Source organism: Symphalangus syndactylus, chromosome 17 (genome assembly GCF_028878055.3).
Source record: "Symphalangus syndactylus isolate Jambi chromosome 17, NHGRI_mSymSyn1-v2.1_pri, whole genome shotgun sequence".
In the NCBI taxonomy this organism is placed as follows: domain Eukaryota; kingdom Metazoa; phylum Chordata; class Mammalia; order Primates; family Hylobatidae; genus Symphalangus; species Symphalangus syndactylus.
Window position 1 is genome coordinate 16,376,884 of NC_072439.2, and position 27,213 is coordinate 16,404,096.

The window sequence follows — 27,213 nt, forward strand, 5'->3', positions numbered from 1 at the left end:
CCCACCCCACAGCAAGCAGCGAAACCAATAAGAACTACGGTCCTGAGGACACGCCTCCCAGCCTCCCTTAGGTATTTGGGTTGGTTCCCCTGAGAATGGCACGACCCAAATGGGAGCGCAAGAGAGGTAGGCTCCGCCTTAGCGGAGGAGGGAAAGCCAATGAGCAGCGTTTGATCGTGGAAAATATTAGATCTCCCGGGCGCAGGTCCATGCCCCTTCCGGATGTGGGCAGGGGATTGGTGGCGCAGGGTCGGAAAGATCAGTAGATACGTCAGTAACGCGTCCCAGAGGGAAGAGGGGCGGTGCCTGTCTCCGAAGCGAGGAGCGGATTGGCTTCACGGAGGCCGCGCCCCCGAAGTCACGGCCGGCGGGCATTTGGAAATAGCTTGTTATTTCCCTCCTTCGACCTGTACCATTCTTCAAGAAACGGTTTGAATCAGACCGCCTTTCCTTTTGTCTTCATTGTCATAAACATCTGCCCGCGTGTGGTTCTGACCGGCCTCGAACCCCTACCCGAGGCTTTTATTCCATGATTGTGCACCGTTGGTGGGGAATGCTATGGCAACAGGCCACGCCTCCATGTACTGGTTGGCTTTGCGCAGGCGCCAACGGAAGTGGGTCGCAGGAAGAGGAAGTCCCGCCTCTCTCTCCTCAGGCAGCAGCAACGCGGAGGAAACGGGAGTGAACGGAGAGCGTAGTGACCATCATGTGAGGCCGGGCTAGGATTAGGCGGCGGGAATGAGGTTGAGGGTGGAAATTTGACCGATTGAGGGTGGGAAGGGTTGAGCAGAGCGGGGGGGGCCAGGGGCAGATGTTTTAGGGATGCAGCGTCCTGCTTTTCTCCTGATGAGTTTGAGAACGGGCGTGGGGCCTTTGACGCATCGTGACTTCGGGAGAGGGGACAGCTTTATCAGATAACGCGCTGGGCTGGGCGCGGGGGCTCATGCCTGTGATCCCAGCACTTTAGTAGGCCAAGGTGGAGCATCGCTGGAACACAGGAGTTCGAGACTAGCCTAGGCAACATAGCGAGACTCCCGTCTCTACCAAAAAAAAATTAATTATGAAAAACATGTTTTAAACGATAACAGAGGGGGGGGTCCTAGATAATTAGTCCTATTGAAATGAGTGTTAAGGGGCAGCGATTTTACGAATACGGGGGGAGGCCGGGCGCAGTGGCTCAGGTTTGTAAATCCCAGCACTTTGGGAGGCCGAGGCGGGCGGATCACCTGAGGTCAGGAGTTTGAGACCAGCCTGGCTATTGTGGTGAAACCCCGTCTCTACCAAAAATACAAAAATTAGCCGGCCATAATGGCGGGCGCCTGTAATTCCAGCTACTTGGGAGGCTGAGGCCGGAGAATCGCTTAAACCCAGGAGGCGGAGGTTGCGGTGAGCCGAGATTGCGCCACTGCACTTCCAGCCTGAGCGACAGAGTAAGACTCCATCTCAAAACGAAACAAAAGAAATAAAATGAATACTAGGGGAGGGAAGTTAGGACTTTTAGAAATAATGATTTGAAATAAGGGACTTATCTTGATCATTTGAGCTGGAGACGGGTGCGTTTTCGACTTGATTCACAACTTACACGGATAACGAACGAGTCATTGACATGATTTTGCGCATTTATTAGTGCAGCAAATATTACATTGAATGCTTATGTATCAGACACTGCTTAAGCCACATAGGATACATCAGTGAATGAAACCTCTAGTCCCCAAGGGAAAAGAAAAATCTTTTTCTTTTTCTTTTTTTGAGGCGGAGCCTTGCTCTGTTGCTCAGGCTGGAGTGCAATGGTGCGATCTCAGCTCACTGCAACCTCCGCCGCCTGAGTTGAAGCGATTCTCCTGCCTCAGCCTCCCGAGTAGCTAGGATTACAGGCACCCACCACCATGCCCAGCTAACTTTCGTATTTTTAGTAGAGACCAGGTTTCACCATGTTGGCCAAGCTGGTCTCAAACTCCTGACCTCAAATGATCCACCCGCCTCAACCTTCCAAAGTGCTGGGATTATAGGTGTCAGCCACCGTGTCTGGCCGGGGTTTTACTTTCTACACTGAGATGAGGGGAGGATGGGAGAGTTTTCTTTTGTTTTGTTTGTTTGCGATGGAGTCTCACTCTGTCACCCAGATTGGAGTGTAGTAGCACGATCTCTGTCTCCTGGGTTCAAGCGATCTTCCTGCCTCAGCCTCCCAAGTAGCTAGGATTACAAGCATGCACCACCATGCCCAGCTAATTTTTTTTTGAGATGGAGTCTCACTCTGTAGCCCAAGCTGTAGTGCAGTGGCGCGATCTTGGCTCACTGCAACCTTCGCTGCTGGGGCTCAAGCAATTCTGCTGCCTCAGCCTCCCAAGTAGCTGGGACTAGAGGGATGCACCACCACACCTGGTTAATTTGTTTGCATTTTTAGAAGAGACGGGGTTTCACCATCTTGCCCTGGGTGGTCTTGAACTCCTGAGCTCAGGCGATCCACCTTGCCTCGGCCTCCCAAAGTGCTGGGATTACAGGCATGAGCCATCGCACCAGGCCTAATTTTTGTGTTTTCTAATTTGTATTTATTTATTTTTTGAGATAGAGTCTCGCTCTGTCTCCCAGGCTGGAGTGCAGTGGCGCGATCTCACTTCACTGCAACCTCCGACTCCTGAGTTTAAACGATTCTTCTACCTTAACCTGCCAAGTAGCTGAGATTACAGGCGTGCACCACCACGCCTGGCTAATTTTCTGTTGGTCGTTTTTTTATTGTTGTTTTGTTTTGTATTTTTAGTAGAGATAGGGTTTCACCATGTTGGCCGGGCTGGTCTCGAACTCCTCACGTCAAGTGATCCACACACCTTGACCTCCTAAAGTGCTAGGATTACAGGCATGAGCCACTGTACCCAGCCCCTGGGAGGGTTTTGAAGAGTGACATGTTATGATTTAGGTTTTAGCACAACCCCCTCAGACCATTCTGTGGAGAACAGACTGTTAGGGAACGTGGGTGGAGGCAGAGAGACCAGAAAGATTCCAGGACAGAGATGACAGAGGCTTAGGCCATGGTAAGAAATGGCCATTTCCTACAGATTTCATGTAGGATGTGAGGGAAAAAGAGGATTCAAGCTGACAAAGAGTTTTTGCGCAGAGGACTAGAAGAATGGAGTTACCATCAAAACAGATGGGGAACGCTGTAGATAGGGTAGGCTTGGGTGGTTGGGTGATCTGGATCCCGACCTGAGACATACAGAGTTGAAAATGTCTGGTTGGGCGCGGTGGCTCACGCCTGTAATCGCTGCACTTTGGGAGGTCGAGGCGGGTGGATCACAAGGTCAAGAAATCAAGACCATCCTGGCCAACATGGTGAAACCCCCTATCTACTAAAAATACGAAAATTAGCTGGGCATGGAGGTGGTGCATGCCTGTAGTCCCAGCTACTCCGGAGGCTGAGGCAGGAGAATCGCTTGCACCCAGGAGGCAGAGGTTGCAGTGAGCCGAGATCACGCCACTGCACTCCAGCCTGGCAACAAAGCAAGACTCTGTCTCAAAAAAAAGAAAAAGAAAAGAAAATGTCTGTTAGGCATCCAGCTGATGATACTCAGAAGGCTGAACAGGAGGACAGATGTGGTGGGACAAGGTTGGGGAGACACTGAGGCCAAGGCCCTGACCACCCATCCTCACAGCTCCAGCCTCTCAGCTCCAGGCTCTCTCACTTATTGGTTCCATGTTTGTCCATGCAGGAGCCTCCTCAACAAGCCCAAGAGTGAGATGACCCCAGAGGAGCTGCAGAAGCGAGAGGAGGAGGAATTTAACACTGGTCCACTCTCTGTGCTCACACAGTCAGTCAAGAACAATACCCAAGTGCTCATCAACTGCCGCAACAATAAGAAACTCCTGGGCCGCGTGAAGGCCTTCGATAGGTGAGTGCTGGGTCTTGGGAGGTGTTCTCTGCAGGCCTGGAGAGGCCGCCCCAGCTCCAGTCTGAAGAGCTCAAAGACAGCTTTCTCAGAAGCCTGGGGTGTATGGCCAGGCGCGGTGGCTCACGCCTGTAATCCCAGAACTTTGAGAAGCCAAGGCAGGTGGATCACCTGAGGTCAGGAGTTCAAGACCAGCCTGGCTAACATGGCGAAACCCCATCTCTACTAAAAATATAAAAGCCAGGCGTGGTGGCGCATGCCTGTATTCACAGCTACTCAGGAGGCCGAGGCACAAGAATAGCCCAAACCCAGGAGGTGGAGGTTGTGGTGAGCTGAAATCGCACCACTGCGTTCCAGCCTGGGCAACAGAGCGAGACTCTGTCTCAAAAAAGAAAATGATAATTTTTAACGGCCCTGTGAGGAAGGTAACGTGATTATCTTCCCTCTTAGAGAGGAGCAAACTGGCACAGAGAGGTGTAGTCCTTTGCCTCAGCCTCAACCTAAGGACTGGCAGAGTTGGCCTTGGCAGCTTGGTCATCCCGGCCTAGCACCTGCACCCTTCCCCAAGCCATGCTGCTGGAGGGGGCAAGCAGCAGGCAGTAGGGGGCACTGTCAGAGGCACGCCCCTCACGCCCAGTGCCTCCCCTCCCTGTTCCCCACCAGGCACTGCAACATGGTGCTGGAGAACGTGAAGGAGATGTGGACTGAGGTACCCAAGAGCGGCAAGGGCAAGAAGAAGTCCAAGCCAGTCAACAAAGACCGCTACATCTCCAAGATGTTCCTGCGCGGGGACTCGGTCATCGTGGTCCTGCGGAACCCGCTCATCGCCGGCAAGTAGGGGCCGCCTATCCGTTGACAGAACTCACTCCCCTGTCCTATGAAGACCGCTGCCATTGGTGTTGAGAATAATAAAGCTCTGTGTTTTTTTCTAGTGGTATCTGTTCCCAGAGCCTAGCGAGTGGGGTGGATTCAGGAGGGCTTGGGGGAGGCAGCTGGTATCGGACTGAATGGTGGGACCAGGACCCCTGAGCAAGTGGAAAGGCCCTGGCTCTGCCCCATCGAGGCCTCACTTTCCCCATCTGCAAAGCAAACAGGTTGGATGGAAATGAGCGCCCAGTTGTGGCACTGGAGAGCATTTTAGCTCTCCTGCTTTAATCTTCCTGAGCTGCTCCTTGTCACTCTGTTGCTCTCTTCTCTACCTCTTATAATGAATTGGCCTTGCTTGACCAAAATATCTTTTGGGGCCAGGCGTGGTGGCTCACGCCTGTAATCCCAGTACTTTGGGAGGTGGAGGCGGGCAGATCACCTGAGGTCAGGAATTCGAGACCAGCCTGGCCAACATGGTGAAATGGTGTCTCTACTAAAAATACAAAAATTGGCCGGGCGTGGTGTCTCACGCCTGTAATCCCAGCACTTTGGGAGGCCAAGCTGGGTGGATCACCTGAGCTCAGGAGTTTGAGACCAGCCTGGCCAACATGGTGAAACCCCGTCTCTACTAAAAATACAGAATTAGCCAGGCATGGTGGTGCATGCCTGTGGTCCCAGCACTTGGGAGGCTGAAGCAGAGAATAGCTTCAACCAAGAGACGGATGTTGCACTGAGCTGAGATTGCGCCACTACCTCTGAAAAAAAAGAAAAGAAAAGAAAGAAAGCAGTCAGTAGCTAAATATTACTGCTAGGGATCCTGGCTAACACGTGCTGAGCTGTTTAGGTGCCAGGCCAGGCTTAGCGCTTTTCAAACATCCTCCCAACAGCTCTGGCGTGGGCCTGTTAATTCATTATCCCCCTTTTCTAGAAGAAGGAACTGAGACACAGAGGGGCAATGTCACTTTCTGGGGACAACCAGCCAGGAAGTGGTGGTGCTGTGATTTAAACTCACCTCCAGAGCCTGTGGCTTCACCCCTGAGCTCTGGTGCCCCTCAAATTCAACTGCATTACCCTTGAGAGGAATTCTCTGACAAATATGGGGAGATAGATGGAGGTGGGAAAGGGAGGCGGTATATATTGGGGGGGATTAAGGAAATTCCCTGTGTTGCTCTGACACACATATCGTGTGCTTCCCGTATCTTTGTTTTTTTTTTGAGACAGGGTCTCATTCTGTCTGTCAAGCTGGAGTGCAGCAGCACCATCATGGCTCACTGTAGCCTTGACCCCCCAGGCTCAAGTGATCCTCCTGCCAGCTTTTTGTAGAGATGGGATTTCACTACGTTACCCGGGCTGATCTTGAACTCCTGGGCTCAAGTGATCCTCCTGCCTTGGCCTCCCAAAGTGCTAGAATTACAGATGTGAGCCACTGTGCTGGGCCCTCCCCCCATATCTTTGTCTCTGCCTATGTCTCTGTCCTCTGGATACAGGCAAACACCTGAAAGGTGCAAGAGTTTGCAGGCCTGAGGTCAGTGCACACTCAGTGAGATATGTGCCCCGCTCTGAGCTGTGAAAGGCTCAGCCTGGGGCCGGGCGCGGTGCCTCACGCCCTGTAATCCCAACACTTTGGGAGGCCAAGACAGGCGGATCACAAGATCAAGAGATGGAGACCATCCTGGCCAACATGGTGAAACCCCGTCTCTACTAAAAATACAAAAATTAGCTGAGTGTGGTGGTGCACGCCTGTAGTCCCAGCTACTCGGAAGGCTGAGGCAGGAGAATCGCTTGAACCTGGGAGGTGAAGGTTGCAGTGAGCTGAGATCGCACCACTGCACTCCAGCCTGGGAACAGAGTGAGACTCCATCTCAAAAAAAAAAAAGAAAAAGAAAAAGAAAAGAAAGTCACAGCCTGAGATACACTGTGAGCATTGTGGCAGAGCAGGGACCCTGCAGCAGAGAGAGGCCTGATACACAGAAGGCAATGGGTTATGGGGTTATAAAGGCGTGCATTTACTACATCTAATTGGAAACAACCATCTGTGGGGTGGATACTAGAGCTGGTTTTTTTTTTTTTTTTTTTTTTTTGAGACAGAGTCTCACCCTGTTGCCCACAGGCTGGAGTGCAGTAGCACCATCTCCGCTCACTGCAACCTCCACCTCCCCGGTTCAAACAATTCTTCCTCAGCCTCCCAAGTAGCTGGGATTACAGACACCCGCCACCACGCCCAGCTAATTTTTGTATTTTTAGTAGAGACAGGATTTCACCATGTTGGCCAGGCTAGTCTCAAACTCCTGACCTTGTGATCCAGCCGCCTCGGCCTCCCAAAGTGCTGGGATTACAGGCGTGAGCCACCTCTCCCAGCCTAATCGATCCCATTTTATAGATGAGATCGTTGAAGCCAAGAGAGGGTAAGCAACTTGCTCAGGGCCATCCAGTCAGGAAACAATGGTACTATTTCCAAACCCGGGGAGCCAGGTCCTCCAGAAAAAGTCTTAACTCCTGGGTAGCAAGATGGAGCTGCAGCGTCCTAATCTGTAAAGTTGGGACAAGGAGCATGCGACAGGAGGTCACCCGGGGTTTGGTTCTGATACAGGAAGCGACACAGCCCTGGAGTCACAGTCTGGGTTCCATTCTTGCCTGCCTTCTCGGGTGTTGACCTGTACTTACCGGGAAATGGAAATCAGTTTCCCCACCTTGCGAGTTGGCACCCAAGATTCCAGTCCTGGCCACTCTGCTCAGCTTGTCTGAATTTCCTTCCTCACCTCCTGCCCCACATTCTTTCCATTGCGTCCGCCTCCAGAGGGTGAAATAAAAGTAGAAGTGGCAAGAATAGCCCTGGGCAAACTGGCCCAGCATTGCCCACACACCAGCACCAGGCATGGTCCTAAGCGTCACTCATGGGCATGCCAGGCGACCGTAAGATGCAGGTACCATCCGTTCGTATACGTCACAGATCACATGTAACATGGCCACTTGGGGACTGTCTTAGGAGGGACAGTGGCAGCAGGTGTCCCGTTTTCTTGTAGCAACACATGGATAAATTTGAGTAAAGCCACCACGGGCCCCCACTCCACCAGGCAGCCTGCCTCGGTCATTTCCCTTTGTGACACTGCCAAGAAGATGCTTCTACCCAAGAAAGAAAAAAAGCAACTGTTTCTTATACTTTATTTACAAGGCCCTGCCCTAAGGCCCCCACCCCACGAGAACCCACAAGGCAGGGTGTAGGGGAATTGGGCAGCAGGGCTGCAAGCTTGAAAAGGCTGAGTTCAGCTTTGGGGCACATCGGTCCAGGGAGCCACAGACCCCAGGGAAAATGCTCGACAACACCCATATAGTAACTAAGTGTGCATATGTGTAGGGGGAGGATTTAGGGATGAGGGTCCTGTGAGTGTATATACAGGTGGTCCAGCTACAATGAGACTGTCAGCATGCCCCCTCATTCTCCCAGGTCCCAGGGGCCGCCCATCTAAGGACAGTGGGGATATGCATCCTCACTCCGCAGCCAGCAGTGGCCCTGGCTGCTCTGGATATAAGGTTTCAGCTGCGAGGCCTGCCTTCCCTCACCTGTGCTCCGGTCCACACCAAATCACCCTCTCGGGACCCAGTGCCTCTCACATTACTCTCTCCAGCTCGCCCCTCTCCTGAGAGCTCCAGACCCTTACACTCAGTGTCCTGTCCTACAAACACTGCCAGCCTAACCTTTCCAAAGAGCACACATGGTTCTCCCCCTGCCTGAACCCAATCTCCCTATCTTTAGTCTCTCCATCATCCAAAACCAAGGAGTCCTCTCTGCTGCTGTGTCCTCATGTGATCCTTCATGAAATCCTCTCACCTCCACCTTTGAAACAGCTTCAAATCCGACTGCTTCATACCCCTCAGTGGCCTCCATCCTGCTCCAGCCACTGTCACTTCCCACCTGCAGTCCCCTCCTTTCTGGGCTCCAGCTTCCACCCCTGCCCCTGATAATTTGTCCTTCTACAGGGCAGACAAGAAGGATCTGTTTAAAACATTAGCCCGCTGGGCGCTGTGGCTCACGCCTGTAATCCCAGCACTTTGGGAGGCCGAGGCGGGTGGATCACAAGGTCAGGAGATCGAGACCATCCTGGCTAACTCGGTGAAACCCCATCTTTACTAAAAGTACAAAAAATTAGCCGGGCGTAGTGGCGGGCGCCTGTAGTCCCAGCTACTAGGGAGGCTGAGGCAGGAGAATGGCGTGAACCCGGGAGGCAGAGCTTGAAGTGAGCAGATACTGCGCCACTGCACTCCAGCCTTGGGGACAGGGCAAGACTCCGTCTCAAAAAAAAAAACAAAAACAAAACAAAACAAAACATTAGCCCATTTGGGCCGGGCATGGTGGCTCACGCCTGTAATCCCAGCACTTTGGGAGGCTGAGGTGGGTGGATCACTTGAGGTCAGGAGTTCCAGACCAGCCTGGCCAACATGGGGAAACCCCATCTCTACTGAAAATACAAAAATTAGCCAGGTGTGGTGGCGGTGCCTGTAATCCCAGCACTGGGGAGGCTTGAACTCGGGAGCTGGAGGCTGCAGTGAGCTGAAATCACACCACTGCACTCCAGCCTGGGCAACAGAGTTGAGACTCCGTTTCAAAAAAAAAAAAAGGCCAGGTGCAGTGGCTCACGCCTGTAATCCCAGCACTTTGGGAGACCCATGGTGGGAGGATTGCTTGAGCCCAGGAGTTCAAGACCAACCTGGGTAACAGTGACATCCTGTCTCATTTTTTAAAAAATAAAATATTACCTCCAAGAGACACTCCTAAGAATCTCCAATGCACCTGAAATGAAATCCCAACTTGGGTGCCCCTGCCCACTTCTCTCTCTCTCCCCACCTGTTGGCTCTGACTTAATTCTACTCCAGCCAAGGCTGAGCGCCTGCCTGCCCAAGGGCCTTTGCCTATGCTATCGCTTCCGCCTAGAATCCTGTTCTCCAGCTCTCACCAGAGTGATCTCTTTCACCTCTTTCTGGGATGGCTTAAGTGTCACCTCCTTGGAGACGCCTCCCAGACCACCCTAGGCCCCCTTCTCGCTTCCCTTCATCATAACCATTCCATAGCGTGTGTGGAACTTGATGTTTTGTGTTCACGGTCTGTTTTCCCCCCTCAGTTGTCATCTCCAGAAGGGCAGGGACCTTTTTTCTGTTTCCTTCACCATTTCCCCAGCGTCCTCCATACTGGGCCTGGCACGAAGTTGGCGCTCAATAAATCCATGCTAACTGAACAGACACGGGGATCCCGCCCCCTAGCAGTAACTTTCCAACTCCCGGCTGGCCTCTTTCCCAGGCCCTGGGAGGGTCCCCGAGGACAAGCCGCGGCCGGTGGAGACCTCGCCGGGGCCGGAGCCGGAGGGCAGGGCCCGGAAGGCGCGCTCCGGGAGCTGGCGTTGCTCCTCGCCCAGGCTGCGGCGCAGGCGGCAGTGGTGCCAGCCACGGCGGATCTCCGACTGCACCTGCGACACGAAGGCGCTCAGAGGCGGCGCCGTACCACGCGCTGCCGCCAGAGGGCGGGGGCGGCGGCCGGTGCTCTTCCTACCTCCTTGTTGATGAAGCAGTAGAGGACGCTGACCAGGAAGCCCTGCCCAGAGGAGGCGCGGAGGTTACATCGCTGGTGAGGGCAGGACTGTAACCGCCTCCGCGCCTCCCTCCCCGTTTTTGTTTTTTTTTTTTAAGAGTCGGAATATTGCTCTTATTGCCCAGGCGGGAGTGCAGTGGCACGATCTTGGCAAACGGCAACCTCTACCTCCCGGGTTCAAGCGATTATCCTGCTTCAGCCTCCTGAATAGCTAGGATTACAGGCGCCCTCCACCACACCCAGCTAATTTTTGTATTTTTAGTAGAGACGGGGTTTCATCCTGTTGTCCAGGCTGGTCTCGAACTCCTGACCTCTGGTGATCCACCCATCTCAGCCTCTCAAAGTGCTGGGATTACAGGCATGAGCCACCGCGCCTGGCCTTTGTAACTGTTCTCTTAATAAGCTCGAGCCCTTGCCAGGCCCTGAAGCACCTCAGCTACCGCCACCGTGGTCTTAAACTATCAGGGTCATCTTTTCACTGGTTCCTGGCTTCCCCCACACCAACCCCACTGTTTGCCCCAGAAGGTTAGCTGAGCACTGCTGGCTGGGGGTTAAGAACTGCGGACCCTGGAGGTGGACTCCCTGGACTCAAAAACCACCTTTCCACTTTCTTTCCCATTTGGGCAAGCTGCTTAATTGCACTGTGCCTCAGTTTCTTCATCTGGAAAATGAAGCAGTAATATAGTAGTAGTTGTGAGAATTTAGGGTGATTGTGTTACTGTTTTTTTTTTTCTGGAGACAGGGAGACAGAGTCTTGCTCTGTCGCCCAGGCTGGAGTGCAGTGATGCGATCTCAGCTCACTGCAAACTCGGCCTCCCAGGTTCAAGCGACTCTTCTGAATCAGCCTCCCAAGTACCTGGGATTACAGGCATGCGCCACCACGCCCAGCTAATTTTTTTGTGTTTTTAATAGAGACAGAATTTTTGCCATGTTGCCCAGGCTGTCTCGAACTCCTGAGCTCAGGCAATATGCCCGCCTCAGCCTCCCAAAGTGCTAGGATTACAGGCGTGAGCCAACGCACCCAGGCTGTTTTTGGTTTTTGAGACAGGGTCTGGCTCTGTTGCCCAGGCTGGAGTGCAGTGGAGTGATCGTGGCTCACTTCAGCCTCAACTCCTGAGCTAGAGGGATCCTCCCACTTCAGCCTCCAGAGTGGCTAAGACTACAGGCATGCACTACCATATCAAGTTAATTTTTTTTTTTTTTTTTTTTTTTTGAGACAAGGTCTTGTTCTGTTGCCCAGGCTGGAGTGCAGTGGCACAATCTCAGGCTCAGTGCAACCTCCGCCTCCCGGGTTCAAGCGATGTTCCTGCCTCAGCCTCCTGAATAGCTGGGATTACAGGCATGTGCCACGTAGCCTGGCTAATTTTTGTGTTTTAAGTAGAGACAGGGTTTCTCCATGTTGGTCACACTGGACTTGAACTCCTGAACTTAGGAGATCCGCCTGCCTTGGCCTCCAAAGAGCTGAGATTACAGACATGAGGCACCGCGTCCAGCAGCTAATTTTTTATTTTTGGTAGAGATGGGGATCTTGGCTGGGTGCAGTAGCTGACACCTGTAATCCCAGCACTTTGGGAGGCCGAAGCGGGTAGATCATCTGAGGTCAGGAGTTCCAGACCAGTCTGGCCAACATGGTGAAACCCCATCTCTACTAAAAATACAAAACTTAGCTGGGCGTGGTGGTGGACACCTGTAATCCCAGCTACTCAGGAGGCTGAGACAGGAGAATTGCTTGAACCTGGGAGGTAGAAGTTGCAGTGAGCCGAGATTGCGCCACTGTACTCTAGCCTGGGCAACAGAGCGAGACTCTGTCAAAAAAAAAAAAAAAAAATTCGGCCGGGCGCGGTGGCTCACGCTTGTAATCCCAGCACTTTGGGAGGCCGAGGCGGGCGGATCACGAGGTCAGGAGATCGAGACCACAGTGAAACCCCGTCTCTACTAAAAATACAAAAAAAAAAATTAGCCAGGTGTGGTGGCGGGCGCCTGTAGTCCCAGCTACTCGGAGAGGCTGAGGCAGGAGAATGGCGTGAACCCGGGAGGAGGAGCTTGCAGTGAGCCGAGATCATGCCACTGCACTCCAGCCTGGGCTACAGAGTGAGACTCCGTCTCAAAAAAAAAAAAAAAAAAAAGAGGGATGGGGGTCTCACTACCTTGCCCAGGCTGGTTTTCAATTCCTGGGCTCAATCAATTCTCCTGTCTCAGCCTCCCAAAGTGAGCCATGATGCCCAGCCAAATTAGTTGCTTATGTTTGCATAAATGTATACATATTCAACATCCAAATTTAAATTTAAATTAATATAAAATGCATTTCTCTTTTATAATTAATAAGACATTGATAAATTAATAGAAATCAACTATGTATACATACTATTTTTTTTTTTTTTTTTTTTTTTTTTTTTTTTTTTTGAGACAGAGTCTCGCTCCGTCACCCAGACTGGAGTGCAGTGGCGCAGTCTCGGCTCACTGCAAACTCCGCCTCCCGGGTTCACGCCATTCTCCTGCCTCAGCCTCTCCGAGTAGCTGGGACTACAGGCGCCCGCCAACACGCCCGGCTAATTTTTTTGTATTTTTAGTAGAGACGGGGTTTCACCGTGGTCTCGATCTCCTGACCTCGTGATCCGCCCGCCTCGGCCTCCCAAAGTGCTGGGATTACAAGCGTGAGCCACCGCGCCCGGCCTGTATACATACTATTTTTAAGACATTGCTTATTTTAGTTTTACTTTCCATGATGCTGTTAAAATCTCACTCAGACCAAATCCTTCTGCTGAGAGCCCTCCCATGGCCCCTGCTTCAAGCAGAGGAAAAGCCGAAGTCCTCACCTGGACCCCCGAGGCCCCTCACCTCTCCGTCCTCATCTCCTCACAGCCTCCCTACTGGCTCCCATTCTTCAGGCACCCTGGTCTTCCTCCCTCTCGCCAGCTACTCTCCTCCTCAGGGATCTTGTACTTGATATTTCCCTTCCTGAAACATTTTCCCTAAATACCTGCCTGGCTTGTCCCTTCACCTTCTTCAGTGTCTCCTCAGAAATGCTTTCCCTTGTCCCCACCTAAAACAGCAACCTGGCCAGGCATGGTGACTCACACCTGTAATCCCAGCACTTTGGGAAGCCAAAGTGGGAGGATCACTTGAGCCCAGGAGCCCAAGACCAGCCAGAGGAACATAGCAAGACCCAATCTGTACAAAAAAATACAAAAATTTGGCCAGTTGTGGTGGCTCACACCTGTAATCCCAGCATTCTGGGAGACCGAGGTGGGAAGATCAGCTGAGGCCAGGAGTTCGAGCCCAGCCTGGGCAACATGGTAAAACCCCGATTCTACTAAAAATACAAAGGTTAGCTGAGTGTGGTGGTGCACACCTGTAATCCCAGCTACTCAGGAGGCTGAAATGCGTGAACCCTGGAGGCGGAGGTTGCAGTGATCCGAGATCACGCCACTGCACTCCAAGCCTGGGTGATAGAGTGAGACTCTATATCAAAAAAAAATGAAAACAGTCGGGTACAGTGGCTCATGCCTGTAATCCCAGCACTTTGGGAGGTCAAGGCAGGCTGATCACCTGAGGTCAGGAGTTTGAGACCAGCCCGACCAACATGGAGAAACTCCATCTCTACTAAAAATACGAAATTGGGCCGGGCGCGGTGGCTCACGCCTGTAATCCCAGCACTTTGGGAGGCCGAGGCGGGTGGATCACAAGGTCAGGTCAGGAGATAGAGACCATCCCGGCTAACACGGTGAAACCCCATCTCTACTAAAAATACAAAAAGAAATTAGCTGAGCGTCGTGGCGGGCACCTATAGTCCCAGCTACTTGGGAGGCTGAGGCAGGAGAATGGCGTGAACCCGGGAGGCAGAGCTTGCAGTGAGCCGAGATTGTGCCACTGCACTCCAGCCTGGGCAACAGCAGGAGACTCCATCTCAAAATAAATAATAAATAAAAAAAATACAAAATTAGCTGGGCGAGGTGGCTCACGCCTGTAATTCCAGCACTTTGGGAGGCTGAGGTGGGTGGATCACAAGGTCAGGAGTTCAAGATCAGCCTGGCCAAGATGGTGAAATCCCGTCTCTACTAAAAATACAAAAATGAGCCAAGAGTCGTGGCCGTGCCTGTAATCCCAGCTACTCAGGAGGCTGAGGCAAAGAATTGGTTGAACCCAGGAGGCGGAGGTTGCAGTGAGCCGAGATCATGCCACTGCACTCCAGCCTGGGCAACAGAGCAAAACTCTGTCTCCAAAAAAAAAAAATTTAGCTGGGCATGGTGGCACACCCCTGTAATCCCAGCTACTGGGGAGGCTGAGGCAAAAGAATCGCTCCAATCTGGGAAGTGGAGGTTGCAGTGAGCCGAGATGGCACTATTGCACTGCAGCCTGGGAAACAAGAGTGAAACTCTGTCTCAAAAAAAAAAAATTAGTCAGGTGTGATGGCTTGCTCCTGTGCTCCCAGCTACTTAGGAGGCTGAAGCAGGAGGATTGGTTTGGACCAGGAGTCCAAGGCTGCAGTGAGCTAGGATCACAACCCTGCACTCCAGCCTGGACAACAGAGGGAGACCTCATCTCTAAAAATATAAAAATAAATAAAACAGTAACCCCATCCCTCAGTGGACACTCCTCATCTCTTTTCTTGCTTTATTCTCCCTCTAGGCACATCTCACCATCTGACATTCTATATGCTTTCCTTTTTTTTTTTTGAGACATGATCGCCCTCTGTGGCCAGGCTGGAGTGCAGTGGCGTGATCTCGGCTCACTGCAACCTCCACCTCCCGGGTTCAAGCGATTCTCCCACCTCAGCCTCCTGAGTAGCTGGGATTACAGGCAGCCGCCACCACATACAGCTAATTTTTCTATTTTTTTAGTAGAGACAGGGTTTCATCATATTGGTCAGGCTGGTCTTGAACTCTTGACCTCAGGTGATCCGCCTGCCTTGGCCTCCCAAAATGCTGGGATTACAGGTGTGAGCCACTGCGCCCAGCTGTATGCCTTACTTCTGTAGTGTGTTTAGTGTGTCTTTCCCACTGGAGGGTAGGGACCATCTGGTTCTTGGCTGTATCCCTGTGATAAGCCTGGAGGAGTGTTTAGCATATATACATGCTCAGCAATTTTTTGCTGATTTTTTTTTTTTTTTTTTTTTTTTGAGATGGAGTCTCGCTCTGTGGCCCAGGCTGGAGTGCAGTGGCGCAATCTCGGCTCACTGCAAGCTCCGCCTCCCAGGTTCACGCCATTCTCCTGCCTCAGCCTCTCCGAGTAGCTGGGACTACAGGCGCCCACCACCACGCCCGGCTAATTTTTTGTATTTTTAGTAGAGACGGGGTTTCACCGTGGTCTCAATCTCCTGACCTCGTGATCCGCCCGCCTCGGCCTCCCAAAGTGCTGGGATTACAAGCGTGAGCCACCGCGCCCGGCCTATTTTTTGCTGAATTTAATGAATTAACAGCCTTGTCCACTGAGACTGGTATTTTCTCCACTTTAGAGATGAGAAAACAGGCCGAATGAGGTGAAGCAGGTTGGGGACTCAGGTAAACCAAGCAAGTGTAGGGTGGGCTTCAATTTTGGAATGAATCTTTCCTTAGATTCTGCACGTCGGTACCTCATTTACCTCTTCCTACCCTCAACCCTGAGGTGAAGGCCACACAGCTGGCAAACAGCTAGAAAGTGACAGAACCTGAATTTGGCCCCAGCTGTGTCCAGCCTCCAAGCCCTCACTCTTCACTAGCAGGCAGCACTGACAGGACCAATCTCCTGTCCCGGCCCCTGCTGCTCCCCGCAGCCCAGGACAGTCCTAGCTCAGTATTTTGTATTGAATGAATGAACAGGCTGGGCGCCATGGCTCACGCCTGTAATCCCAGCACTTCGGGAGGCCAAGGCGGGTGGATTACCTGAGGTTAGGAGTTGGAGACCAGCCTGGCCAACATGATGAAACCCCGTCTCTACTAAAAATACAAAAATTAGCCAGGTGTGGTGGCACATTCCTGTAATCCCAGCTACTCTGGAGGCTGAGGCAGGAGAATCGCTTGAACCCGGGAGTCAGAGGCTGCAGTGAACCGAGATCGCGCCACTGTACTCCAGCCTGGGCGACAGAGCGAGAATCCGTCTCAAAAAAAAAAAAAAGAAAGAAAAGAAAACAAAAGAATGAATGAAGGAACTAAATCCCGTCTTCACACCCCATTCAGTGGCTGCACCAGAGAACTGTAGCTTTCGTGCCCCTCTGGGGAGGAGGCCCTGGGTGGAAGGATGGAGCCCCTGCACCCTTGCCTGAGCACCTGGAAGGAGCTGAGGAAGATCTCAAAGCCGAGCTTGGCGAAGCGCAGGGCGCCCCGGGCCTGTTCCTCTGTCACGGGAGCAAACACCACCTCGTGGACACCCAGCAGGGGCACGAGCGTCAGCGTGGAGCGAGCCAGCCTGGGGAGAGAGGGCGGCAGCAGTGATCCCGCAGCCCTGGTTCTCCATCTCGCACCCGGCCCCTTCCCCTCGGTCCCCAACGCATGCTCTCACCTCAGCCGGTAATCCCGGCAGCGCATTTGCCGTGTCCTCAGCTTGGACAGGAGAATGCCAAGAATGCGGATAAAAATGAGGAAATTAATCTGTGGGGAGAGATAAGGGCTAAGCCAGCCGCGATCCCATTCCGGAGGGGCAGGAGGAGGTGGCACCCCACTTCCCAGAATGGGAAATCCCTGAGGACGGCCTGGTGGAGGCGGGACCGATCCTACCAAGATGGTCATGAGGATGGGGGTCCGTATAATCCACCAAATGGCCTTGACTTCGTTGCGCTCCCAGCACCTGGGGAAGGCGGAGTAGAGCTAAGAGATAGAAAAACTCTAGACTCACCGATCACCAAGCTCATTTGCTCGCTAGGCCCCGCCCACCGCACTTGAGACCACACACATTCTCTAAGGTCCTGCCCATTACGATCCAGGCCCCACCCCCTCCCCTCGCCGGTTGCCCTCGAACATAACCTTTCCTAGCTCCCCATTCCTTTGGATCCCGCCCGCGTCTCCCCAACACCTAATAGCCTTCCGACCCTGCCCACGTTTCCATCACAACCCGCCCACGTTTCCATCACAACCCGCCCACGTGCCTCAAAGCCCCGCCCACCTCCCACGCCCCGCCCCAGACCCTGCAACTCACTGCGTGTTCTCGTACAGGTACCTGACGATCATCCAGGGAATGACGAAAAGCGCGGGGGCCCCTGTGCAGACCCCGACCCCGCCCCCCCACCCCGCCGCAGCTGTCAGCGCGCTCACGGGCCCCGTCAGGCCCAAGACCCGCGGAATTCCTCTGTTGGGGTGGGGGAGGCAGAAGCCTAGAGATGGGAGGAGACCCGCAGAGGCCAACCAGCAGGGCAGTTGGGGGAGCCGAGGAGAGGCGCGCTGGGTTGGGCGGGGAACGGGATCGGAGCTCACCCCAGCCGAGGAGCAGGTAGTAGCGGAAGTGGCCCTCCTCGGAGCCTCCCACGAGCACCAGGAGACTGTGCAGGTAGACGCCCTCCACCAGCAGCCACGTGTAGTTGGCACCCACGCAGTACTGGGTCACGATCTGGGCCGTGCGGCAGGCAGCGAGGGCCTAGGGAGGGGCCAGACCGGTAGAGGGGTAGTCAGCGCTGCCCGGGTGTCTCCCAGCCTCCCCCAACCTTGATCGCCCTTCCATCCCATCTCTTGCCATCAAAGGTTCTTCCACTCTGTGTCCCCAGTGAATGGTGTCTGTGATTGGTTTCTCTCACCCTATTCCCTTTCCCTGTATGGACTCTCCCACTCTGAACCCCTTAACAATTGGTATCTGGTTGAGTGCGATGGCTCACGCCTGTAATCCCAGCACTTTAGGAGGCCGAGGTGGGCGGATCACCTGAAGTCAGGAGTTGGCGACCAGCCTGGCCAACATGGTGAAACGCCATCTCTACTAAAAATACAAAAATTAGCCAGGCGTGGTGGCGGGCGCCTGTAATCCCAGCTACTTGGGAAGCTGAGGCAGGAGAATCGCTTGAACCCAGGAGGCGGAGGTTGCGGTGAGCCGAGATTGCACCACTGCACTCCAATCTGGGCGACAGAGGGAGACTCCGTCTCAAAAAAAAAAAAAAAAGAATCAGCTTCTTTTTTGAGACTCCGTCTCAAAAAAACAAAACAAACAAAAAACAAAAACAAAACAAAAAATAATTGGCACCTTCCATCATTGCTGTCAGTTCCCCCTAGATCCCCAAAATGTGACCTCTGTCACTGGTCACCCCAGCTCCTTCTAAGAACTGAACTCTCCTGCCAGTACCCACATTATGGACTCTCCTGCCCTATGGCTTCCTCTTTTTTTTTTTTTTTAGATGGAGCCTTGCTCTATCACCCAGGCTGGAGTGCAATGGCACAATCTCTGCTCACTGCAATCTCTGCCTCCTGGGTTCAAGTGATTCTCCTGCCTCAGCCTCCCGAGTAGCTGGGACTACAGGCATGTGCCCCACGTCCAGCTAATTTTTGTATTTTTATTTTATTTTATTTTATTATTATTTTTTTTGAGATGGAGTCTCGCTCTGTCACCCAGGCTGGAGTGCAGTGGTGCGATCTCGGCTCACTGCAAGCTCCACCTCCCAGGGTCACGCTATTCTCCTGCCTCAGGCTCTCCGAGTAGCTGGGACTACAGGCGCCCGCCACCACGCCTGGCTAATTTTTTTTGTATTTTTAGTAGAGACGGGGTTTCACCGTGGTCTCGGTCTCCTGACCTTGTGATCCGCCCGCCTCGGCCTCCCAAAGTGCTGGGATTACAAGCGTGAGCCACCGCACCCGGCCAATTTTTGTATTTTTAGTAGAGACGGGGTTTCACTATGTTGGTCAGGCTGGTCTTGAACTCCTGACCTTGTGACTTGCCTGCCTCGTCCTCCCAAAGTGCTTGGATTACAGGCATGAGCCACCGTGCCCGGCCCCTCTTTTTATTTTTAGTTTTTATTTTATTTATTTTTTTTTTGAGACAGGGTCTCAATCTTTTGCCGGATTGCACTGGCGCTATCACAGCATCACAGCTCACTGCAGCCTCGACCTCCTGGACTCAAGTGATCCTACCATCTCAGCCTCCCAAGTAGCTGGGAGTACAGGCGAGGGCCGTCATGCCTGGCTAATTTTTGTATGTTTTTGTAGAGATGGGGTTTTGCTATGTTACCCAGGCTGGTCTTGAACTCCTGGGCAAAAAGCAATCTGCCCACCTCTGCCTCCCAAAGGGCTGGGATTACAGGCATGAGCCATTGCTGGGCCACGCTATGGCTTTTTTTTTTTTTGCGGCGGAGTCTTGCTCTGTCACCCAGGCTAGAGTGCAGTGGCGCAATCTCAGCTCACTGCAACCTCCTGCTCCTGGGTTCAAGCGATTCTTTTGCCTCAGCCTCCCAAGTAGCTGAGACTGCAGGCACGCGCCACCACGTCCAGCTAATTTTTGTATTTTTAGTAGAGACGGGGTTTCTCCATATTGGCCAGGCTGATCTTGAACTCCTGACCTCGTGATCTGCCCGTCTTGGCCTCCCAAAGTGCTGGGATTACAGATGTGAGCCACTGTGCCTGGGCGCGTGCAGCTTCTTAACAATTGGTATGGTCCAACTTTCAACCAGATAGTTCTTACCACGTCTGCTCCCAGACTCTAGTCTCTCCCACCCTCTCTTCTAGTAACAAACTGGCACCAACCCCGCCCCCACTTACTTTCTCGTATCCTGCCATGTCTCACCTCCAGCAGGTGGATTCTCTCATTGGTGAAAAAGTTCAATGATGGGTGAGATAATGAGGGAGAGGAATGGAAAATTCCAATATGGGAGTGATAGGCTGGGAGAGTTCAATGATGGCAGAGGCCGAGTTGGGAGGTTCCCTCTCCAAATGTGTCTTGATCCCCCACCCCAAGACACATTTGGAGAGGGACACTCCCAACTCAGATAAACTGTGGAGAGTGTAGGAGGTAGGAAATGGACTGAGAACTTCCTGGTCCCACCAGAGAAGCAAGATTCTCATTTGGAGGAATGGAAGGAGGATGCCCACCTGGTTCCACAGCACAGGGGCCTGGTCCCCAAGGTAGGGGCCAGGTCGAGGTAGTAGACGGTCTCGGCTGAGAATGGCCGCCGCTCGCAGCATGAAAGACGTGAACAGGTTGATGTGGATATAGTTTCTAGTGCAATGTAGTCGCCTAGGGGAATTTGGAAGGTAGTTTGGGGGCCCCTGGAGAGCTGTCCTCAGCCACATACAGCTCTATTTTTTTTTTTTTTTAAACAGGGTCTCACTCTGTCACCCAGGCTAGAATGCAGTGGCACAATCAGGGCTCACTGCAGCCTCAACCTCCTGGGCTCAAGCAATCCTCCTGTCTCAGCGCCCCCCTATAGTTGGTACCACAGGTGCACCACCAGCATGCCTAGCTCATTTTTTATTTGTCGTAGAGACAAGGTTTCACTATGTTGCCCAGCCTGATCTCAAACTCCTGGGCTCAAGCGATCCTCCTGCCTTGGCATCCCAAAGAGCTGGGATTACAGGCATCAGCCACCGCGCCCGGCCACACAGAGCTCCTTTAACCACCCCCACTGCTCCCCATAGAACCACCAGTGGATGGTTGGACCTGGTGGAAACAGATCACCTCATCTTACTGGACAAACTGAGGCCGAGCTCACATCTCTGCCACCACCACTCAGGGTTAAGGTCCCACCTGAACAAACTCAAGATGAGCAGGGCTAGCAGCAGTGTGGCGAGAGACAGGGAGTAGCCAACAGTGTACATGACCTGCAACCGCTCCAAGATGAGCCTTTGGTCCTGGTCGGGGCAAGAAGGGGAAGGGAACAAGGCTTGGCTCGAAGCCCCAGACCCAGAGAGAGACTGGAAGGACTTCTGCTCTTTGTTTCTGCCCAAATACCCTATTTTATCTTGGGGAACTGCTTACCCTTATTTGAGAAGGGCCGACTCAACCCTTCAGCTCCAGGGCACGAGGCATGTGACCAGCCAACCAGATTTTTTTTTTTTTTTTTTTTTTTTTTTTTTTTTGAGACATAGTCTTGCTTTGTTGCCCAGGCTGGAGTACTCTGGCAGGATCATGGTTCCCTGGAGCCTCGCCCCCCAGGGCTCAAGCAATCCTCCCGCCCCAGCCTCCACAGTAGCTGGGACTACAAGTGTGCGCCACCATGCCCAGCTAATTTTTTTTTTTTTTTCTTTTTGAGACGGAGTCTCGCTCTGTTGCCCAGGCTGGAGTGCAGTGGCGCAATCTCGGCTCACTGCAAGCTCCGCCTCCCGGGTTCACGCCATTCTCCTGCCTCAGCCTCCCGGGTAGCTGGGACTACAGGCGCCCGCCACCACGCCCGGCTAAGTTTTTGTATTTTTTAGTAGAGACGGGGTTTCACCGTGGTCTCGATCTCCTGACCTCGTGATCCGCCTGCCTCGGCCTCCCAAAGTGCTGGGATTACAAGCGTGAGCCACCGCGCCCAGCCTGCCCAGCTAATTTTTGTGTTTTTAGTAGAGATGGGGTTTCACCATGTTGGCCAGAATGGTCTCAATCTCTTGACCTCGTGATCTGCCCGCCTTGGCCTCCCAAAGTGCTGGGATTACAGGCATGAGCCACTGCTCCCGGCCAAGTTTTTATATTTTTTGTAGAGATGGAGTTTCACTATGTTACCCAGGCTGGTCTCAAAATCCTGCATTCAAGCAATCATCTTCTCAAAGTGTTGGAATTATGGGCATTAGCCATTGAGCTCGGCCCAACCACAGCGTTCTTTTTTTTTTTTTTTTTTTTTTTTTGAGATGGAGTCTTGCTCTGTCACTCAGGCTGGAGTGCAGTGGCATGATCTTGGCTCACTGCAACCTCTGCCTCCTGGGTTCAAGCAATTCTTATGTCTCAGCCCCCTGAGTAGCTGGGACTACAGGTGCACACCACCATGCCAGGCTAATTTTTGTATTTTTAGTAGAGATGGGGTTTTGACATGTTGGCCAGGCTGGTCTCAAACTCCTGACCTCAAGTGATCCACCCTCCTTGGCCTCCCAAAGTGCTGGGATTATAGGCGTGAGCCACAGCACCCGGCCATCTTATTCTTTTCCATCACAGAAGGCAATACGGCTTTCTCTCTTTGAAGCAAGTCTGAGTTGAGTTTCCCTCACTTACAACCCAGAGGTCTGAACAGTTCAAGGGGTTTTAGGCCCTGCCTGAATCTACTGCCTTTCCATCTCTCCCTGGACTCCTGACCTGAAGCCCTCACCTCTTCTTACCAAAAAGGCCTCATTCTTCTCTGGGTTCTCACATTGTGTATGGTCTCTCCAAAGTCCCCACTGGCCATCACTGCCACACTGGCGGAGGACGAAACCTGCAGCCACTGTGGGGAAAGAAGAGAGGGAATTAAGGCACACAGAGAAAGAGATAAATACAGAAAGACAAACTGTGAGGCAATAACAGAGAGGGAGAGAGCCGAAGTGGTGGTGATGATGATGATGATGATGATGATAAACCCTTATATGGCATGTTATTTGTATTAATTTAATATTCATACAAGCACATGGAATTGGTAATATCCTTAACCTAGTTCTACATATGGGAAAATTGAGATACAAAATGTTAAGGCCGGGCGCGGTGGCTCACACCTGTAATCCCAGCACTTTGGGAGGCCAAGACAGGTGGATCACGAGGTCAAGAGATCGAGACCATCCTGGCCAACATGGTAAAACCCTGTCTCTACTAAAAATACAAAAATTAGCTGAGTGTGGTGGCGTGCGCCTGTAGTCCCAGATACTCAGGAGGCTGAGGCAGGAGAATCTCTTGAACCCGGGAGGTGAGGTTACAGTGAGCCGAGATCACGCCATTGCACTCCAGCCTTGCAACAAAGGGAGACTCTGTCTCAACAACAACAAAAACAACAAAAGTTAAATAGGCCTGTAATCCCAGTGCTTTGGGAGGCTGAGGTGAGAGGATCCCTTGAGGCCAGGAGTTTAAGACCAGCCTGGGTAACATGGCAAGACTCTGTCACTGCCAATTTTTTTAAAAAAGTTAGCTGGGTGTATTAGCGTGCGACTGTAGTCCCTGCTATTTGGGAGGCTGAGGCGGGAGGATCGCTTGAACCCGGGAGTTCCGAGGCTGCAGTGAACTATGATGCTGCCACCACATGGGTGACAGAGCCAGACTCTGTCTCAAAAAGAAAAAAAATAGGTTAAATAAACTGTCTGAGGCGACGTTGCTAGTTAGGTTAAGATGCCCAGAAACTGACAGACTCAGGAAAAGGAGACAAAATAAGAATCCTGTGGTGGCCAGGCGCGGTGGCTCATGCCTGTAATCCCAGAACTTTGGGAAGCCAAGGCCGGCGGATCACTTGAGGTTAGGAGTTCGAGACCAGCCTGGCCAACATGGTGAAACCCTGTCTCTACTAACAATACAAAAAAAAAAAAAAAAAAGCCGGGTGTGGTGGCGCGCGCCTGCTTCTCGGGAGGCTGAGGCTGGAGAATCGATTGAACCTGGGAGGCGGAAGTTGCAGTGAGCCGAGTTCATCCCACTTCACTCCAGCCTGGGCGATAGAGCGAGACTCCGTCTCCAAATAAATAAATAGAAAGAGATACGGAGACAGAGAAGCTGCGTTATGTGAGATAGGCAGGGTTGGACAGACAGGAGAAACCCAGCCTGCTGGAAAGGAGTAGGGGACAAAGAGGAGCAGGAGAGGGGTGCAGGTGAGCTGTGGGACTCGGATGTAGGCGTCTGGGGGCAAAGGTTAGCAGCTGTTTGTTTCTGGGGAGGGCTCCGGGCCCAGGGAGCACCTCACCGTGGTGGTGCCAGGGCAGGTACCAGGGGCAGGACGCACGGGCAGTGGCGTTGGGTGCAGCATAGTCCCAGCAGACGTACATATCGAAGGACCCGTTACAGGCGAGGCCTGGGGGTGGGCACGGGGGCCAGGTGCTCAGTCGACCTACTGCGCAGTGGGCCAGCGCTTCTCCGCCAGCCACACCAAGCCCGGCTCTAGCCCCGCCCACCTGGAGGGCATTCCTTCCCGGTTAGGCCACAAGCTCCTCCCACCAGCCTCAAAGCTCCGCCCCTCCTCCCGGCCCCACTCTGGGCTCCTCCCACCAAACAAGTCCCCGCCCCAGATCGTCCCACCCGGAGGGGCCCTTCCCAATCTCCATCCCAAATCCCGCCCCCTTCAAGGTTTATTTCTGTGCAGGCCCCGCCCAAGGCTCCTCCCATTTCAAGCTTCTTCCCAGGCCTCCCCCAGGAACCGTGGTCCTGCCCCAGTTCCCACCACGCTCAGGTCAGTCCCCGGGCCTCTCCAGCCCACAGCGCCCCAAGATTTCTTCCCCGCCCGTCAGCCCAAGGCCCACCCCAAGCCCACCCCTCTCAGCCTCAGGTCCTCCCCGCGTCCCCAGCCCTCCTGGTCACACCTGAAGGCAGTTCCACGGCTGCCAAGGTCTCCTGGCACTCCCTGCGGTACCGTTCCCAGCGCTGGTACAGCTCCCCCGCCGTCTGCCCCTCAGAGCCTGTCTAGGAAAAGAAAGAAGGGAGGACTCCCCGCAAGACCGACCCCCGCTCCCAGGCTGCTAGGTCCATGTGGCCCAGAAGCGCCCCAGAGAGGCTCCGAGGGTCTGTTGCGTGTTGCTCAGGGGTCTTGGGTGGCTTGGAAACCAGTTCCAAGTCTTGGGGTGGGGTGCCTGGAAGCCACCCACTGGAGCTGCCATGGGAGACTGAAAACCTTCAAGAAAATTGGGGAGGGGGTGGCTGGGAATTATCAGGAGGATTTTTTGGGGGAAGAAAAAGGAGTGGAAACAATAATCAAAACTCGAATCTGGGCCCGGGCGCGGTGGCTCACGCCTGTAATCCCAGCACTTCGGGAGGCGGAAGCGGGTGGATCACTTGAGGGCAGGAGTTCGAGACCAGCCTGGCCAACCTGGTGAAATCCCCGTCTCTACTAAAAATCCAAAAATTAGCCGGGCGTGGTGGAGTGCGCCTGTAGTCCCAGCTACTCGAGAGGCTGAGGCGGGAGAATCTCTTGAACCCGGGAGACGGAGGTTGTAGTGAGCCGAGATCATGCCACTGCATCCCAGCCTGGGTGACAGAGTGAGACTCTCTCAAAAAAAGAAAACAAACAAAAAAAACAAAACACCACCCAACAACTCGAATCTGGGCAAGCGGGGCAGTCTTGAAACTCTCTTTGCGCTGAGGCAAGCCTTTTTGTTTTGTTTTGTTTTTCCTGAGACAGAGTCTCACTCTGTCACCCAAGTTAGAGTGCGGTGGCGCGATCTCGGCTCACCGCAACCTCTGCCTCCCGGGCTCAAGCGATTCTCCTGCCTCAGCCTTCTGAGTAGCTGGGATTACAGGCGGCCGCCACCATGCCCGGCTAATTTTTGTATTTTTTTTGTAGAGAGGGAGTGTCACCATGTTGGCCAGGTTGGTCTCGAACTCCTGACCTCAGGTGATTCACACGCCTCGGCCTCCCAAAGTTCTGGGATTACAGGCGTGAGCGACAGCGCCCTGACGAGGGAAGCCCTAAAACCGTCCCCATACCTCCCTCCAAGCCTGGAGCTCCTCTGGCTCCTCGCGTCCTCACCTCCGCCCTCCGGAGCAGCAGCCCCCACAGTGAGAGCCGCAGCAGCAGCTGCAGGATCGGAGAGGTAGTCATCGTGAGGGCGGCGAAGGGTCTGGTTCGTGCAGGGGCGATCAGGCCTGGAGGGTCCCAGGGCAAGGTCAGCACCTCTGCCCTCCTACTCCAACCCCAGCGTCACCCCGCCTCAGGGATTCACACACAGGGGCAGACGGCGGGGGAGCCGTACGCACGCGGGACTCCGAGGCAGCGCACCTGCTCCCGCAACTCCCAGGCGTGATGATCTGCGGGGAGGGAGAGGCACGCGGAGTGGGTGGAACTCCGGTGGTGGGAGGGGCCCCTTAAGCGATTCCCCGGCCGCCCCTGACTGTTGCTGGGGCAGCAAAGGTGGAAGGGGGGTGTTTGCTGAGCGGGCGGTTGCCCTAGAGCTACGCTGGGCGGAAGTGTCAGTGCCACCGCGAGTCTGGACCTACAGACTCCTGGGAACCCGGGGACCGCCTTGGAGAGGAGGGAGTAGAAACCGTCAGCCTAGACCCCTTTTCTATGGGGAACTGAAAAACTTGAAGGTTTTCAGTACCCCCTAGTGGGGTACTCGAAACGCCCGAGTTCCCACAGCCTGGTGGAGAACTTGAAACGCCCATCCGAGCTCCCACTCTCCAAGCCCAAAGGGTTTTCTAGCACAGATAGGAACCCGACCTTACAGAACTTTCCCCGCTGGGGGTAGATAAAGCCCAGAGTAAGTGGAACAACCCTTTCCCAGCATCCAAATACTTAGGGACTAGAGAAGCGACAGATCCGGGGTTAGATGTGTAGATAGATGCCTGGAAATCGGTCTATCTAACGCCCAACACCCACTCACCCGCGCCCCGGCGGCTCCACGTAGAGACAGAGGGAAGCAGAGAGGATCTCAGGCCGAGCCTCAGAAGGACAGACAACGGCGTCACAGACACCAGAGACAGAAATGTAAAGACTGAGAGGCGCAGAGACGGAGGGACAGAATGAGACCCCCAGCCAGAGATCAGAGAAAAACAAACAGAAAGAGACACAAACGTGGGCTAGGAGACAAAGAGGAGACAGAGACGTGGAGGGAGACAGAGCAGGGGAGAGAGAAGTTATCTAGCAGCTAACCAGAGATGGAAACAAGCAGACAGAGACATCAAGAGACAGAGATGAGCAGAGACGGTGGTGGGCACAGAGACAGAGAGACAAAGGTAGGGCAGAGAAGCAGAGAGGGAGAGTGCCAGAGACTTGAGGGGTCAAGGGGGGCAGGGAGAATGGGCTGGGATTGGGGAGCCCTCACCTGTCCCCAGTCCTGCTCCTGGTCACTTGCTCCCGCAGCCCCTGCCACCGCTGCCTCCACTGCCTCGTCTTGGCTCTGGGAGAGGTGACAGGCGCTGGCAGCCCGG

General features: G+C 53.5%; 2 protein-coding genes across 14 annotated transcripts; one reads left to right on the forward strand and one right to left on the reverse strand.

The window, feature by feature from the left end:
* Window positions 1-53: 53 nt before the first annotated feature.
* On the forward strand, window positions 54-4,812 carry SNRPD2 (small nuclear ribonucleoprotein D2 polypeptide). Of its 2 annotated transcripts, XM_055251218.2 has the most exons (4): window positions 54-71; window positions 603-708; window positions 3,705-3,884; window positions 4,545-4,812. In XM_055251218.2, coding segments are annotated over exons 2-4 (357 nt in total). In that variant the 5' UTR covers window positions 54-71; window positions 603-706; the 3' UTR covers window positions 4,720-4,812. The 2 variants fall into 2 exon arrangements, with proteins under 2 accessions (XP_055107193.1, XP_055107196.1); XM_055251221.2 differs by lacking the exon at window positions 54-71 and having other exon boundaries at window positions 584-708; window positions 4,519-4,812.
* A 3,081-nt stretch (window positions 4,813-7,893) lies between these two features.
* GIPR (gastric inhibitory polypeptide receptor) lies at window positions 7,894-27,209 on the reverse strand. 12 transcript variants are annotated; one of them, XM_063620796.1, is made up of 15 exons: window positions 27,108-27,209; window positions 26,041-26,091; window positions 25,814-25,929; window positions 24,651-24,750; window positions 24,038-24,145; window positions 22,503-22,606; window positions 20,959-21,062; window positions 20,304-20,448; window positions 17,715-17,874; window positions 17,440-17,500; window positions 17,022-17,091; window positions 16,807-16,895; window positions 16,575-16,713; window positions 10,291-10,332; window positions 7,894-10,207 (listed from the first exon to the last, which is right to left on the reverse strand). In XM_063620796.1, the coding sequence occupies exons 3-15, from the start codon at window positions 25,883-25,885 to the stop codon at window positions 10,001-10,003; spliced, it is 1,401 nt and encodes a 466-aa protein (XP_063476866.1). In that variant the 5' UTR covers window positions 25,886-25,929; window positions 26,041-26,091; window positions 27,108-27,209; the 3' UTR covers window positions 7,894-10,000. The 12 variants fall into 12 exon arrangements, with proteins under 12 accessions (XP_063476866.1, XP_063476872.1, XP_063476861.1 ...); XM_063620802.1 differs by having other exon boundaries at window positions 7,894-10,332; window positions 26,063-26,091; XM_063620791.1 differs by having other exon boundaries at window positions 16,807-17,091; window positions 26,063-26,091.
* Window positions 27,210-27,213: the final 4 nt, after the last annotated feature.

What these genes read in the sequence shown, in the direction of transcription:
- SNRPD2 (XM_055251218.2), top strand. An exon ending in CGCGTGAAGGCCTTCGATAG is followed by an intron (nt 3,885 to 4,544) that starts GTGAGTGCTGGG and finishes GTTCCCCACCAG; the next exon opens with GCACTGCAACATGGTGCTGG.
- GIPR (XM_063620793.1), bottom strand. Translation starts at nt 25,885, where the DNA reads ATGACTACCTCTCCGATCCTGCAGCTGCTGCTGCGGCTCTCACTGTGG. An exon ending in AGAAGAATGAGGCCTTTTTG is followed by an intron (nt 21,063 to 22,502) that starts GTAAGAAGAGGT and finishes TGCCCCGACCAG; the next exon opens with GACCAAAGGCTCATCTTGGA. An exon ending in TGCCGGGATTACCGGCTGAG is followed by an intron (nt 16,714 to 16,806) that starts GTGAGAGCATGC and finishes CTCTCTCCCCAG; the next exon opens with GCTGGCTCGCTCCACGCTGA.